The following is a 17,741-nucleotide window of genomic DNA, read 5'->3' as shown; positions in this document are numbered from 1 at the left end:
AGTTTGTAATATTGGACTTAAAATCCCCAGGCCCGCCTCCCACCCAGTGTTTTTCCTTCAGGTAGGGAGGTCAACGAGTAGAGAGGAAGCAAGACATTGACAATGTTTCCATCTGTCTCTCCAGCACGTGATACATCCTGAGAAAGGTACAAAAAGGTATTTTATGAGCCCAGTGGAAAGATACCTGGCTCAGACTTGAGGTGCCCAGGTACCTTTCCTCTGGGGCAGCTGGTGGTGTGGAAGTGGACCTAGGAGGGTGGCTTTCTTGGGAACAGGGTAGGGAAATGAGGAGTGGTAAGAAATGAAAAAGGAGAGGTTTGCTTTCCACTGAATGCTGAGGAGTTTAGGCTTTATCCTGAAAGCAATGGATGGGCAACGAAGGTTTTTTAAACATCATATGTGCATTTTAAAATTGCTCAAACATTTAAAAATAAGAAAGAGCACAATTCCCTCATTACCATTCAACAAATAAAATTCTTCAAGCAAAAATCCTTCCCCAGAATATAAAATGTTCTCCTTACTACAGACCTCTGCAGTAATATATCTTGGGAGCCTGTAAAACAGTCTTGAATATTAGCAGCACAGTTTGGCAACTATTCTTCTAGAAGATTTTTGTATTTGATAATAGCCAAAGAAAGAATTAGACACAAAACTGCAGTGAAAGTGGAGTTGTCTTTCCTTTCTTCTTCTTCTTCTCTCCTTTTTAAAAAAGGTATCTGCTGTGCACATTCAGCTTCCCTTCGCTTCCAGGGGCAAGGAAATGCCCTATGATATTCTTTCCCCTTAAACTGTAAACCATTAGTTTAGCTGCCAGCTACACAAATGCTCAAACTTCCCAGTGTGCCTGGCTCTGCTGTCCAAGCTTTCTCCAGTGTACATTGAAATGAATGTGTTTCTAATTAAGTAGCTTCAGGAACACGACAGCTTCAATGTCAAAAATACAAAGTCTGAACCCTGGCAGGAAGTCTTAAGACTGCAAATGCCTCATCTAGTGGAACCTTGCCTAATGTAATGAAAGGAAGCAGGAAGAGTGCAGAATTCCAGAAAAATGGCCACTTATTAATGTGTCCAGAAGTACAGCCAAACACATAGAAGGGAGAAAACTCAAATCCATAATATTTAACCAAATCTTATAAACTTTCCCAGCTCCTACCAGCACTGTCATGCAAGTGACAAATGACCCTGAGTTTTAATTAGAATTTCTGAACTGAAACTCCAACAAATGAATTAATGTATAGAAAAGGACATTCAAACAACTGTGAGAAAAAGGTAAAAATAAATACCTACAGCAAAAGCCTCTGTATAATTTAGGCTCTTATCTGAGACTATAGGCTCTTATCTGAAAAAAAAAAATTTCTAGAATTTTAAATATCTAGGTTTTAATGCCATGCCCTTTTGTCCTGCAATAAAAATCAATGAAAGAGAGTAAAAAGGAGTCTTAGAAGTGATGGCAGATGTAGAAAGGGACAAAGTGAGACTCACTCTTCAGGTACCATTAGGTAGGCTATTTTTTCTTTTATTTAAGCCCAATAATTTACCAAAGGGTAATTATGGCCTGTCATAGAAATGTAGTTTCTTAGCCAACTTAGGGCGGCAACAGCTCTGTATTTAGAAAATATTTAAAACACATTTATTCTGAAATCACAGCACACCATGTTTTGTATGAATGCAAATTTGGACAAATACCTTTTACTGTGTCATCATTTGCTTACAAAACCTCAAATGTGTCCCTGAATCTATTGCATTTTTGCTCTGCAAATACAATGATTACAAATTTCAAGTGGGGAGAGGGAGAGAGGAAAAAAAGAAACCCCAGAGACTCCTTAACATCTGAATGTAGCAAATATGTAACTGGGTAATTCTACCTGCATTCTGAAAACAATTTGTATTCTCAATATACCTCAATAGTTTTTGCAGCTACTGAATCATTCTCTTTTGTTTGTTTTTTCTTGTTATTGTAAAGAGAAATTTGGGGGGAGGGGACACTCACCCACGATCAAGTCATCTTATCACAACTACTTTTATTTTTGTATTATTCTCCTCCAATATTAACATTAATATTTAAAAATATCTTTGAAATTATAGAGTGCATATATTTTATTGTTTTCTCACTGGCTACATTAACATTTCCCATATTATACTGTAAACTTTGTGATTATTTTAAAGACTATGTAATATTCAACCAAGTATGGATGTCCCTTAATTTGCTGAAGCCTATTGCTAGAGTTAGACATTAAGCCACTTCCAACTTTTCACTGTAAGCAACATCGTAATGAAAATGAACAACTTCATGTGTGTGAATTCCCAAATACGGAATTACCAAGTCAAAGGGCAGGACTGTTTTTAATATCTTTTGTTATATCTTGGCAAAGTGTCTTTTAAAAGGGCAGTACCAGCCCCAGTGGAAATCTTTCAAGATTGTTGCAAGGATTAGAGAGAACCCATGAAGTGCCTAGCACAGGAACAGCACATGGTAGGCTCAGTAAGCTATTATGTCCAAGTGGGTTCTCTTCACAGCCCTGGCGTGGCTGGTATGACTGGACCCATTCTCTTAGTGCCCAAAGAATGGTTTCTTGTTCCTTCCCTGGTTCTGAAGGATACCTGGCAAAGTGTTGGTGAGGACAGTCGAGACTCCGTGATGAGCGTGAGGTGTTTGACATGCATCACCTCTATACATGAGTTTCTGACCCCAAGCACACTCCCTTGTCACTTGTCTACTTACTGAGCTCAGTAGGGTTGTTTATCACTTTCTTCAGAGGGTAACATTTAAACTTGATTTTATGTACCACCCAAAATGCAAAAACCACCAAGTAAACTATGACTCATTACTTGCTTATCACACAGAATGACAAATTTGTAAAACCACTCATCACGCTTTCTTAAAAAGAAAACATAGCAAAAAATTGGTTAAGCTAGTCCTAAAAAACTTCACATTCAGAACCTGACTCTTCTGAATCATTTTCTGATTCAGAGTCATCAATGCCCTTGTTTTATCCAAGGTATGTCAGTAACAAAACATAATACTTTATCTAGATGCTATCTTCATTTGTTAGGTCCCAGAAAGAACCTGTTTATTGCTTATCAAGAAAATATCAACGCAAATATCTGTTTCACCAATAGTAAATGAACACCATGCTTCTCTGCTCTGGTGCCTTTCACCATTCACACTGACTTTACATTTCAGTGCTGAATCTGACTGCAATTTGGAAGACATTTTAAATGGCAATTAGATACAACATGTGCAGAACCAACAGTGCACATGATTAAATTAAAGGGGTGATAATATTAACAGCTACGACCAAGTTCATGCATAGGTGGGCCATCACAACCGTGTCACAACTGCCCTATGGCTGACGGCGATTGTGGGATGCCACTGTACATCTCTGAGTAGCGGGACAGGGTGTATCTGCCCTAGGCCTTTGTTCTCTGGGAATTACGGCACTATCTGACTTCATCACTGTCATCTTGGAAGAGTAAAAGCTATTCTTTCTTCCTTCTCCCCTGAAAAGGAGAGGGGTTATATTGCTAGTGTCAAGGCAGTGACAACATAATGACCTTTACCTGAAAGGTATGTTTACTTTGAATCCTCTTAAGGGGAAAAGGAACTAATATCAATTGAGTTACTATAACCCAGGTGCTTTTGTGCATCACTCATACATAATTCTTAAGGCAACTCTGCAAGGTATCACTGCTATCCACATTTTCAGATTGGGAAACAGGCTTGCTTGGAAAGGTGAAGTAACTTGCCCCAGGGTCACAAAGCTAGAGTGAAGCTGTAATTCAAAGTCAGGGCTGTTGGACTGAAAGCCTATACTGTCCCACAGCACATACTCAGAACTTAAGCCAAAAGAAAAGGCGTGCTGGAAAACCAAGGGGGCTATTCACCCAATCCTCTCACCAACTCCAGACCTGCAATGCAGAGCACTGCTCTTATAGGTAAGTCCTGCAGCATGAGCTCATTCCTAGCAATGGACAGGCATGAATATGGATACTGCAGACTTATTAATGATCCTAGAGTCCCCGTTCATTATTACTGCACTTTCTCAATTTGTTAATTCCTTTCCCCCAGATAACTAGAGCCCTTTTAATTATGTTCCCCTGAGGTGAGCGGCTACTAATTGGAAAAGAGTCAGGTGAAATAAAGGAACACTGGCTGCTCAAATATATAAAAGGCAGCTTCCCAAGACAAAGAGGGAGAGGAGGGGAGGGGAGGTGAGATGAGATGTGAAGAGAGGTAGGAGGGCCCCCACCCCCCCCCTCCCCAGGAGCAACACCTCTTTGACCTTAGTAAGGATACAGCGTAGAGCTACCCAGGGGTTTGGAAGGTCTACTCTTTTTCTTTTCCCATATTAAAGCATAGTGAGCATTACAGTGTACACATCACAGCACCCATCTCGCCTCTCAGAGGCACTCAACCTTTTTAGCCAAATACCCAGATCTGCAAAGGGAGCCCACAAGTCTTTCCTCAGCTCACTGTCTTTAAAGGAAAGGAAAACTCTTGGTCTTACTCATTTGAGCTTTCCTTCCTTCCTTCCTTCCTTCCTTCCTTCCTTCCTTCCTTCCTTCCTTCCTTCCTCCCTCCCTCCCTCCCTCCTCTCTCCCTCCCTCCCTCCCCTCCTTCTTTTTTGAAAAGAAACAAACGTGTAAACACAGTTTGTCTTACAGTTTAAAATTCTGCTCTGAAATAACAAAGCCTGGCATTGCTAGAGAGGTTAAAGGACAACAGAACGGGGGAAAGAAAGCGAACAAAGACCATACAACACACCTTGCTGGAGAACACAGATAATCCTAGTCTTCATCTTCCTGAAAGTGGCCAGACAGATGGGCCGCAGGCTAATGCGATGGCCAGTGTCGCACAGGGAGCCAGGAAGAGCCAGTGCCGTTCATGGTGCACTTGCCATAGCCAGCACTAGGCTAAGGGCTTGACAGGCACTTTCTCACTGGACCCTCAGGACAACGGTATGAGGTAGGTACCAGCACCGCCCCCCATACAGATGAGGAAACGAGGGCTGGGAAGCTAAACAACTCACTGAGGTCACACAGCAGCCCTGAGGCTAGAACCCAAGTCTGTCACACTGAGAGAGAGCAAGCTCACTGCTTCCCAGGAGCCCAGCACGTGCCCGGCTGTGGAAGAAAAGTGGAAGGAGGTTCGGAGGTTTGCTCTAACCTGCTCCCTGGGGACCCGCCAGCGGCTGTGCCAAGTCCCGGGCCCCTCCACGTTCTGTCCGAGACTCCGGCCAGCCCCTCACCACAGGAACCCCAACTTGCCTCTGAGCTGAGCCACGAGTGTCCCCGTGGGCCCCAGTCCCCGCCTCCTCTAAGTCCTACTGAACCTGTGCTGTCCGCCAAGCACCACTTCTCAGATCACGCCGGGCTTGCTAACACCTCCCTATTCAGAGGCTTTTGTCTGGGTTGCCCATTTGGCATAAAGCACACGCTAATTTGTATGGTTATTCCAGACTGTCAGTCACAGGAGAACCAAACTTTGTTTCTGATTCCCTAGAGTCCATGGCGGGGCTGTGTGCAGAGCAGGAGAATAAAGAGGCGGGTATGTGCCGATTGCTCACCAAATACCAAGGGCTGTGTGGGAGCCCTTATCTCATTTAATCCTCAAATAATACAATTTATACCATCCATTTTATAGATTAAAAAAGGGATTCTCAGAAATTTGCCCATGGTCACAGTTAATGGTGATTCCAGCCCATATCCTCCTACTTCAAGAGTCTCTTATACTACTGTTGCTTTACAATAACTTTTTTTTAACCGTTATGTTACACTTAAAAAAGAAAGGGTATTTGATAATTACAGCTGAAAAATAAAATAGCAAGTGGACATTTTGTAGCCAGAATAGAACTACATTTGCCAACTAGCTTAAATGAATTGACACCCTTTCTTGTTCTAAATAGAATTTACGGCAGTTTATAGAAATATGTTCAATACAGCAGCAAAAATAGGAAAAAAAAAATAGGGGCAAAGGGAAAAAGCATAAGCCGGAGTGAGTGAGCACTTCTATGTGTGCCATGAGGTGCTGCACACCTGCTGGGGCGGCCACAGGTTTGGCTCTGAGTCCTCCAGCTGCCAACCCAAAGAGGGAAACAGGGCTGTAATGTGATTCACGGTGTCCATAGAGAAAAATAAACTAGTCTCTCAGGAGCTTCCATTTTAAAAAGGCAAGCGGGGAGGGGAAAGAGAGAAAACGAACAACTTATGGTGCATTTACTATGTGCTCAGTGTTTTCCGTGTGCTGGTCAGTCAGTCAGTAAATATTACTCAGTCAGTAAATATTACTATATGTTGGGCACCACCTTGGGCTGAGGATAGAGGAGAGAAAAAAATAGTTCTGATCCCTACCTATTTGGAGCTTAACAATTAATAGCAGACAGCCAATAAGCATATTCTTGTATGTGTGTAGGCTGCCGTGAGGAGACTTACAAAGTGCTGTGGGGCGGACCTAAGATGACCTCATCTCGTTCCCACAGCAATCTTGAAAGGCTGATCTCCGTAATTCACAGAGGAACCCATGGCTCCAAGAGGTTAAATGACTTGACAAAGGTCACAGCTGGTGAGAGGCAGAAAATATGACTTGAAAGGTAGAAGGGGTGCGAATGCCATTAGTTAATCGAGGTTTTCTTAGGGGAAAAAGTATTTAACTTCTTGCCTGGTTTCCAACCGGCCCTCCCTGATTTATGAGCAATAGCAGAGGAGGAGGATCCCTACGTACGAGGACAGGAGCAACCCCAGATAAGGAGAGGCGGCACAGACTGCCTCATTTCCATCCGTGGTTTCGGCAGCCAGAGCATGGGGCTCACAGCAGTGGAGGAGCTGGGCGCGCTGGTCACTGGAAATGGCCTGCTAATGCGAGACACGTGTGTATCTGAGCTGAGGGTGAAAGTGGGGAGTGGGGGACGATGCCCTCCTAAGTGTGGCCCTGTGGCTTCCTGGGGTAACCTTGGGGGTTGGGAAAGCGCTCCAAGCCACCAAACCCAACCGAAACAAACACAAAAGTTATAAAGATAACGCCTGGATGAAAACCGAGAGAGGTCAACATCAAAGCCTAGAGTAGTCCGCCCTTTTGTGCCTCCTCAGTCCACCGGAAGGAGACAGACTTGGAAAACATCAGGAAGGGCTCCATGGCTAAGACCACTGCAGCAGGAGAAGTTAATCACAGAGGAAAGGTCAGGAGACAGGGCTCTCTATCGCCCCAGAGAGTTCAGTGAGAACCGTTAACAGCCAGAGCCAGGTCGCAAAAGGAAGTCTCAGGTTTGAGCCACCAGCAACCCATGAGACCCTCGTAGAAATCCAGGAAAGAATGATGTACAGAAGAAATAAGAAGAGAAAAAGAGGTTTATGGATAAATAAACCAAGAGAAAGTAACCCCCCAAAAGAGTGTAAACGTTGAAAACCCAAGTGGTAACAAGGGGGAAAAAAATCTCTTCTTGTTTTTCCAGGACTAAGATACGTCACATGCCAAGGTGCGCAGCGTCCAATTACCTTCTTAGCCTAGTCTCTCATTCTTTCAAATATTCACAGGGAAGACAAACCCACATTTGTTGAGAGATAACCCTGAGCCTAGCACTACGCTGGTGCTTCATGGATTCTCACTGTGGGAGAGGTAGCGACACGACCGCAAATCCCTGCCGCAAGGTAATCTCCTCCACAGCTGAAGCTTCTCTGAGGATGACATTACATGGTCTGTGGCTCCCGCTCTACTGGTGACCATGAACATGTGTAGAATGTCTTTGCTGCAGAGACCACTACACTATCTCTTAGAAGTTCCAGAGTTTTCTAAGTGTTGGATTCAAGGCAGGCTCCAGGTCAGGGAGGAGTGAGGAATTACATACAGGATGTATCACAAGAAATGGAAAACCAGGCCAAGGCTTGGTCATACAAGAACAGATAAGAGCCAGCTATGTCCCATGGAGGCCAGGCAGAAACTGGGGCAAGGGAGGCAGGCTGCTGCCCCTTACCACATCAGGCAGCAGAAAGGGGACTGGCAGGGTGGGACTGGCAGGGTGGGTCCAGACACTCAGATGTAGATGCTGCGGCAAAGGATGTGAAGGACCATGGGGCGGCGGGCTGCAGTCAGGAGAGCGCCCGGAAGGGTGGGTGGGCAAGCCAACAACCACCATCCCCGACTGCGGAGGGGTCACTTCCATGGTAAAGGGACACTATGTCTTCTCTAACCCTGCAAGCCTCAGCACCCTCACAGGAATGTCAACGCTGAGGCCGAATGAGCATCGTCACACACTGTACTCTTAGCATCTGTGCCAGCAGGGGCACCTTGGAGGGATCAGATTAAGGGTCTGATGCCAACCATCTACACAGACTACTCATTTTTATAGAACATTTGCTTTTTGCTTCTGAAAGGTTAAAAAGTATTATTTTAACTAATAAGGGTGGATTATTTTAACTAATAAGGGTGGATTACTTTACTAACAACGATAAAAATTAGGTATTAAAAACCTAATGGATCTGGAATTAGTGGTGATGGCTGCACAACCTTGTGAATACACTAAAAACCACTGAAATGTACACTTTTAAAAGGATGAATTTTATGGTATATGAATTACATTTCAGTTTTTTTTTTTCCCGGTACGTGGGCCTCTCACTGTTGTGGCCTCTCCCGTTGTGGAGCACAGGCTCCAGACACGCAGGCTCAGCGGCCATGGCTCACGGGCCCAGCCGCTCCACGGCATGTGGGATCTTCCCAGACCGGGGCACGAACCCGTGTCCCCTGCATCGGCAGGCGGACTCTCAACCACTGCGCCACCAGGGAAGCCCTACATTTCAATCTTTAAAAATCAAATGGAGAACTTGAAAAGGCAGTTTTCCTATAGAACCTATATAGTATAGATATAGATTCCTACAGAATCCACAGCGTAGATAATGCAAAGAGCCATCTCTTCTCTCTCCCATTTTTCCACCAGAGAGACAGTTTACTCAGAAATTGTCCAAAGCTTCCTCCAAAGGCTCCTGGCATTTTCAGTTTTAGGTGCTGCTGAAGAAAATGAAGGTGCATCTCAATATAGGGCTCAGTGACTGTCATCACCTAACAGCTTCCTTTTAGGTGCCTACTTGATGCCAGGCTCTTTACGGAGAACTATATTTTTACCTATATTCTGTGGATGAGGAAAGAGAGACTGTGTGATTCACCCAAAGACATAAATTCAGTAGGACCAGAGCCAGGATTTGGACCCAGAGCTTTGACTTCCAAGCCCGAATTATTTTCTACTCCTTACCCTCTCTGCTCAAATCTCAAGATCAAGTTCAGCCAAATCTTACTAAGGGATTTACCCAGGAATCTATAATTTCACTTTGTTCAACCAGCACACATTGTGCACTTTCTAACCATCAGGCCCAGCACAGACCCACCTTACCTCCTCCTTCTGTTTCAAACTGAAATCCTGGTCCTTATCCCCTCCTGCCTTCCCAGATGAGTTCCTGTTGCAGTGGTTGTACCCCCAGAGCAATGGACCTATCATGGCCCCTTGATGCCTCTTAGCTTAAAAAAAAAAAAAAAACCTCCCAACTCTTGCCTGGACACCTGAGTTCTTTTGTGAAGCAGTGCTTCCTCAGATCCGGAGCCATCTATAAGTTCCTATTTCCCTATGTCCAATGCCAGGGACATAAAAGGCACTCATAAATACTTGCTGCAAAATGGAAACGACACAGTTTTTACTTATGTGTTAGAATTCAATCTTGAACAAAACTTGCACAGCCCAGAGTTTGATAAATAGAAAAGAATTTCGGTCATACCTGTCTACCTAATCCACTTCCACCCTACCTGGGTCTTGTGAACTTGAATTGGATTGTTGGTTCATTTTTATATATACACATATACAAACACATACACGTTAATATATATTGACTACAAATACATACACATAGTCAGTAATAACAAAAATAGTACCTACTATTTATGGAACACCTGCTTTTTATCAGTAGCTTATTACTATTCACATTCAACAGAAGAGAAAACAGGTTCAGGGGTGTTCAGAGACCTCAAAACTAGTAAATGGGGAAGCCAGAACCGAAGCCGGGTTTTCCTGTTTCCACCACACCACACTTTGTTGATTTCTATCACTGCCACCAAGAATATCAACAATCCCACTTACTTTAGCATCAATCTATTCCCTGCGCAAAATTTCATGGCATCAGTGAAGACAGAGATTAGAATGGACCCAGCTCTGATCATCCAGCTGTCACTTCACAGCTGTGTCTGGACTGATGCCCCATCACCCACATGGACTACGCACCCTGTGAAAAGGCATATTAAGACTGTTTGCTAAAAATCCTAGGTGGAATACATGATGCAGCCTGTGGGGGTTGATTCAGAACCCCACATACAGCACAGATAAAGAGGCTAGAACTAGTACGTCTTACAGAGAATCTTCCACTCTGGGTGGAAGAATGGACTCCAGAGGCACCTAGAAATGTCAGAAAATATGAGGTGTTTTACAAAGTCGAATACAAAATCCAAACCTTAATTGTACACACTTGATTTAACTTTTCGGTTCAACCATGCCCTCAGAGAACATCAGGAGTTCGCTACTAACTTGGCTCTTGGCCTGGCTGCCTTTTTTGGGGTAAAATATGAACCTGTCCTGATCTGCTTTGGAAATATTTTATCACATACTTGAAAATATGTTAACAGGTGTCCAGAATAACCCAAATGTACAATTCAATTTGGGAACTGATTTGTGGTCCTCATTTAGGACTACTTCTGAAGGAGCAGGGAGAAAAAAGTATTTACATGGGAAATACCATATGGCTTCTACTGGGACCTTTTATTAGCAACATTTAATTAGCATAGCACAGCATAGTGCCTGGTACATATTAAGTGCTCTATAAATATTTGTTGAATGAATGAATAATGAATGATAACGTAAGTCCGAATTATTAGCAAGTCATCAAAAAGCCTATGTAAAGGATTTTTTTCACAAAATCTTGGTGATAGGTACAACTTATTCCATAACTCTTTAAAGGATATTACTAAGGAACACTTTAACATGAGATGGCCTTGGATTTCAAGCAGAGGCTCTACCATTTCTTAGTTGTGTCATGGTGGGTAAGTCACTAAACCCCTCTGAGCTTCAATTTTCTAACCTATACAATGGAGCTAGTATTTACCTTACAGTTTGATTTTAAAGATTTGCAATCATGTTTATAAAGAGCTTGACTTGCACGCTGTACTCGATAGATGGTGATTATTATTATGAAAGGGAACACTGATTTTCATCAGCAAGTTAATCCTTTTGTCCCAGAAATGGGAAAGCTCTTCCAACACTGGCCAAGGTCAGGGCTGCCATCAGCCAAGGTAGGGAACATTCTCATTTTCACTTTCAAAATCAAGAGAACGGCACAGATCTAAGTAGAAAGGAACCAGCAGCACATGTTTTTAAATATTCATAAGGGCTGGAAATGTCTTACTCCTTTCGTTTTCTCTGCCATCTGCTTTTGTTTCTTTTCTTTTCATTCTTATGCCACAGCTGCAAATGAAAACAACCATACAATAACCCAAGTTAAATAAAAAAAAAATCAAAATAAAAACAATCTGATGGGTAAAAAGAGAAGATGAATTATAAAGTTTTCCCTTGAGTTCACAAGGCAGCAGAAGCAAGAAGAACGTTTGATGTGAGTTAGACCTTCCGGAAACCAAAATCCATGCCCCATGTTTATAATAACCATAGTAAGAGCAACCACCATTTATTAAATGGCCCCTGTGTGCCACTTGATGATCAGTATCTCTAATTCCTAAAGCCACTCTTCAAAGTAGGTAAAGCGAACCCATTTCACAGAAAACGAAATGGCAGATCAGAGAGGTAAAACAAACTTTTAATGGTTACACAGCTAGTAAGAGATGAAACAGATTTGAACTTCGGTGTGTCTGAATACAAAGCCCAGGCACTTTCTTGACCACCCTCTCCAAAAATGGGAAGGAACATGAAAAAAAATTAATTTGGGAAATATTTAGGGCAGACTATTTGTATTTAATGGATTTATTCAGATAGTTAAAATCTGTGATTATAGCTCTAATTAAAGTTAACTTAAATAATTGGTTGTTGTATTTGTGAATGTGCAATTAGTCTTCCACATAATTGCAGGGTTTCAGCATCATACTTTCTATTTATTCACTGCATCCCAGAGCTTTGCTACACTGACTTCTGTTCTACCAAAGGCCGCATTACAGCTCTCGGGGTCTCTGGGTCCAAGGACCACGACCTACGATACCAATAGTAGGGTCTAGGCTCAGCCCCATTTAGCATGTCTTTGTCCAAAAGTCAATGAACACCTCATCTTCAATTGCAATGTAAAAAGCTCTTACAACCTACACTGTTGTCCTGAAAACTCCTAGCACCATGTACCTGAAGAAAAACTGGCAGCAGTGGTCTTCATGTGTTAATTACACTTGCGAAGTCTATTATGCATAGAAAGGGCACCTGCTGGCAGTGAAAATGACTAGAATCTGCCCTTCCTGTGCAGTGAGTAAATTGAGAGTTCATTTCTACAGGAGATAATAGTTTTCAGATTCCATCTCGTGTATCCCCTGCGTGGGGACGTACTTAACATTTAAATCATCTGCAGAGGAACAAACCTCCTTCAAATCTACATGTTTCAGGCTCCTAGCACATTATTTAAAATGCTAGTTATCCCTGCTGGCTCTTACCACCAAAGATTAAACTCAACGGTGGTGAAAGTCACCGAGCACAACAGAATAAAGTTATTAGCATTGACTCAAATTTCATGACATTTGTAGTTTCTGACCAAAGCAGTGGTAGTAGGCTGAAGGTGATCAAATCAAGCCTTGAACAGAGGATCTGTTTTTTCTCTTGGGGTCTTTTATTTCATCATTCCTACATCTTGCAGTTAATAAACAGATACCAATCTCCACAGGCCTGTAATCATCCTTATGTCAGATGTCAAAAAGTCCTTTCATGAAAACAAGAGATCAGGAGAGAGACTGCTATCACACAAACAGAAACTGCCAATATGGAGCCTAATCACAAACTCCACTCAGGCTCCAAAAATTACCAGCCTTAACTCTGAGTTTCTGGAGTGAAAGTTTGGGGTGACAAGGGCTTCACAGCCGTCCTTGCCAAGTCTCCCCTTCTCGGTTAGAGCTGTCAGCACCGTTGCTCTCGGTCAGGCTGGTGACAGTTCTTGAAAGGGTTAGAGTTTGAGAGGAAGTTGAAAAGAGGATCTTGGGTCAGCTTTCACGGGAAAGAGTGAAACAGCTAATAAATCCTCTAAGCAAACAAGAAAGGAGGGCTGCGACCCGAGATGGCAGCTGGAAAGAACAACTGGCCAGAATAAACACTGATTTTTTTCTTAAATGAAACTTTTCAATTATAAAAAATCTATACTTTTTCATTGTGTCGATAGAAATATTTGAAAGCATGGAAAATAAAGATCATGTGGAATTCCTCTCCTCCTCCCCAACACAAACCACTGTTAACATTTTGGTGTGTTTCCTTTCAGATTTCTTCCTCTCTATATGTATGTATGTATGTATGTGTGTGTGTGTATCTAATTTTTGTGTCATATATACACATAATTTTTGTTTGTTTTTGTAAAAATGGAATCATACATATATAACATCTATTTTAGGGTAAGTTATTAAGCCTCTAGGGGCCTTGGTTTACTGACCTATGAAATGGAACTAATAATACCTGCCTTACAGGGTTGCTGGAAAAATTAAATGAGATCACAGATGTAAGGAGATGGTCCAACGAGTGGGGGCCAAAGGAGAGATTCAGCAGTGGCAACTATTGTTATCACTGATGTTACTGACAGAGCATTTTCTTCTCCATAGTTCTGGGGCTCTAAGCTGCTGGTTTTCAACTAGCTAACAATTTGGCAACTGAAACCTTCCAAATAATGGAAAGTGAAAGCTGTACCATTAGGGAGGCAGAGGGACTCCAATGACTTTCTCAGCTCCACCAATCCCTGCACACAAAAGCCCCTGGGTGTTCCTACCTGAAGCATCAAGACACACAGGTGAGTCTCTTCCAGAGAGAACTCTAAGGTTTCCCTGTAGAGCACATGTCTGGGGTGAGGTGTGTGGGGAACCCTGAGGCACATGTCTGTAGGGAAGGGACCTCTGTCTGTGTGTGTAAGTATGGGGCCATGTATTGCGGAGGCGGGGGGGGGGTGGTGCCTGTGAAGGGTGCTGTATGTCAGGGCTGGGGCACTGTGTCAGCAGATCCTCTGTGCTTAAGGGGACTGGGTGTCACTGTGTGAGTCTGTCTTAGGGGACATATGTCCCCTTTCCCACCTCTTCTTTCTATCTCCCTTCCACCTTCCCTGGGTATGCTTGTTCTTTCTCTCCCCTTGCCTCTTTCCTCCTCTCTGGCGGCTGTGTCTACCTCTGCCCAGCCCCCCAATCTTTCATTCAAACAGAGAACTGGATAGAGAACACGGTCCTTTCCTTTGAGATACGTAACAGCAGAAAAAACCAATAGAGTTGGTTCAGAAGCTCAAAAGAAGCAACAAATCTATACAGAGAAACTGCCCTTTAATCTCATGAGAGGTAGGAGAAAGGCATGGATAAAGAGAACCACCTTGATAAGAAAGATACACACTAAAGAGAGAAATGAGCCAATTCACTTAGTGCTATGCACTAGAGAGGGCCGCTGATCTTCACTTCACGGCCCTGAGCTACAACTTTGCTGAACCCATGGCTTCTTGGGATGAGGATGAGCCCAACACATAACATGAGAAGGACTCTTGAATACCTTTAAATTCCCAGGATAATTTGGCTACCTGGGTGAACCTTTTCACTGAGAGGACTGCAAAACGGGCTAGAGATCCTGGCAAAAATTATGCCTGACCTGGACTCAATCTCTATGAACCAATGGTAAATGTCCTGAATCATCTGTTCTTAAATAACAGGGCTGTGACCCCTCAAATGGGGCCCTTTCTCCTGAAGCTCTCAATTTCTGGCAGACAGTGCAGAGCCTTTTCTATACATGTGTGTTGCTCCCTTATCAACTTCTGCTGACTTGAGCTGTACGGAGATAACGTCTTTAATCATAATACACTGGGGAAAGAAATTATTTATAAGGACATTAGATCACACAGTCTTTTTTGTTAATCTATTGGAGACAGATAGTGATGAAGATGATGATTCTGCAGAAACATTTACTGAGCATCTACTACGAGACAGCTTTTCTACATGGTATCCTTTCACGTTATTTCATTTCATCTTCACTTAATTATGTATAGAACAACTTTATTTTGCAGATGAGAAAACAAAGCTTTTAGCCAAGTGACTTGCCCAAGTGGTTAGCTGACTCTAAAGCAAGTCAGCCTCCCTCCCTCCCTCCTCCCCTCTCTCCTTCCACTAAAACACATTTCACTGAATAGTGAAATTCCCCTCAAAAGACTTCAGAGAGTTTTGAAGGCTGGTTTGTGCTCTCAAAGCACAGCTGAGGGCAAGTCTTACAAAACATGCCACGGCACGGCTGAAACTTGAAGACCTTGGGGATCTCAATTGTTCTTGACACCAGTTTCCAATGTGTCTTAGGAAAAAAAAGAATCACACAACTCCTTGGTTTCCCTACACTGAGGAATGCAGAAGGTATTATCTATCCACTTGAACTCTTAAGAATGCCATGACATATATGAAAAGCTGTTTGGAAACAAAGAGGCCATGCAATCAGGTGATCTAAAATTCAGATCACTTTGAAGTTAGTATTTTTAATTTAGAGTCACCAACTGCCTTACAAGTTATAGACCTAACTTGCCTGGTCATTCTCTGGAGAAGGAAAAGCAGAGGACAGGGTAAGCAGTGGCCTTACCAGCAGTAGTCCAGCAGATGTGGAGGCAGGACGGGGATGTACACGTGCTGCCAGAACATGGGGTAGAGCATCGCAGCAGACCCATGGATGCAGGCAGTCAACTGCAACGGAAACAAATTAGAGATTCAGAGCTAAACAATTAAAGTCAGGAGACACTGTCATTTGAGTTCAGCAATAAAACTAAATACATACTTATCAATATATTTAAAATTATAAGTTAACTCAATGACCCTAATTCAAATTTAATAAGAGCTTCCTTTTCCAAAAAATGTATTTTTTTCATGATTATGAAGCTAATTCACAATGACGGTAGAAAAATCTAGAAAATGGAGAAAGGGATAAAAGGAAAGTCTTCACCATCTGAAAATAATTTAACATTTTGGGGTATTACATGCATATGGATTTTTCTAATAAAAATCAGGATTACTGTAAAGACAGTGTTGATTTGCCCTTAAGTTAACATTATTTGCCAGCATTTTCCCCATATCTTTAAACATTCTTAGAAAACATGTTTTCATGCCACTCAATGAATTTCCCATACTATATTTAACCACTCTTCCATCATTAATTCATATAATCGGATCAGGTCAATAATTTTTATATATGGTTCCTAGATGCAGAATTTAAAGACAAAGGTTATAAATATTTTAAGGCACTTAATAAATATAATAATTGTATTAGTATAATAAATAGAGAAGGACTGAGGCTCCTTCTACCCCCCCATCCATGTACTGGAATGCTGGCCTCCCTGCACCTCACTGTACGTATCTTCATTTTATTTTTATTTCTCTGATCATGACTGAAGCTGAACATCTTGTTATATGTTCTAAACTATATTTCTTAAGTAAATGGTCTGTTCATATTCTTAGTCCACTTTTTCTAATGAGAACTAGCATTTTTTAATTGATTTAAAAGCAAATACTGGATATGCAAAGCATAGTAATCCTTTGCAATGTTTTTGAAAATAATTTATCCTTATTTAATTTTCTTTGAATTTTTGGCTAAAGAGAAGGCTTAAATAATTACATGGGCAAATATTTTCCTTCTTGATGGTGTCCACTGCTTTTATACTAAGAAAGTCCTCCAAATTTTTCCTCAGCATTTAACTCTTTAATCCAGCTGGAATTAATTTAGGTTTAAGGACTGAGGTGAGAATTTATTTTTTCCATTTAGTTAATCAAGTGCTCCAGCACTGTTTACTGACTAATCCTTCCACTCCCTCCTCTTTTGACTTGTCCCTATTTCATATTTCTTTATTTTCTTAAGAGCTAGACACTTCATACAATCAGTATTTTATATAACAGAAAAATTAGGAAACAAAGATACAATGGAATAAAATTGCTACAAAATTCAATATAGTGAAAGAAGGAAAAAAACCAACACCTTTGGAGATAGGACTATGAAGTGACAAAAGTCAACAGCAAATGTTTCTTTCTGCCTTTTTTCTTTAATGTTTCTTTGGTTTCTGGGAAGCCTGTTCCCCTGAGGACTTTGCTTCTTTTGGAAGCTGTTAACTGGCCTTTGCTGACAGAAGGACATTTACGTGGCAAAAGAGTGACGCGCCAAGGCCCAGTTAAAAGAATCCCAGAGGTTAGTGTAACATGAACAGCTTTAAACTGGATATTCTGCTGACGGTTCACAGTTGTGAGAGCTGTGTATTAAATCCAGGGCCTAAATTTCCCCCTCCTTTTCCCTCCAGACCCTGTTCTTTAAATCAGGTACATGCCATGAACAGGACCTTATCCAACAAGCTCGCAAGAGCAGTTCCCAGTGACTCTGCCAAGGCTTGTAGGTTTAATACATTTTTTCTCAACTCATTTCAGTAGGTTACAACATAACGGAGGCTGTCTGTCATAGTATACATGACTAATCTCTTTGGGCTTAGAAGAGATAAAAAATCTTTGCTGGTATTGAGTGAATGGAAAATGAACCAACTTTACT

General features: G+C 42.0%; 1 protein-coding gene across 9 annotated transcripts in view; it reads right to left on the bottom strand.

The window, feature by feature from the left end:
- Positions 1 to 17,741, bottom strand: part of DENND1A (DENN domain containing 1A) — a 540,688-nt gene that overhangs the window by 204,981 nt on the left and 317,966 nt on the right. For all 9 annotated transcript variants that reach the window (XM_032634249.1, XM_032634244.1, XM_032634240.1 and 6 more), the window contains one exon: positions 15,801 to 15,901. In XM_032634249.1, the coding sequence (XP_032490140.1) occupies positions 15,801 to 15,901 (101 nt within the window). The remainder of the gene's footprint in view (positions 1 to 15,800; positions 15,902 to 17,741) is intronic.

Source organism: Phocoena sinus, chromosome 6, assembly GCF_008692025.1.
Source record: "Phocoena sinus isolate mPhoSin1 chromosome 6, mPhoSin1.pri, whole genome shotgun sequence".
NCBI classification, from domain to species: domain Eukaryota; kingdom Metazoa; phylum Chordata; class Mammalia; order Artiodactyla; family Phocoenidae; genus Phocoena; species Phocoena sinus.
This window is presented reverse-complemented; position numbering and strand designations above follow the sequence as displayed.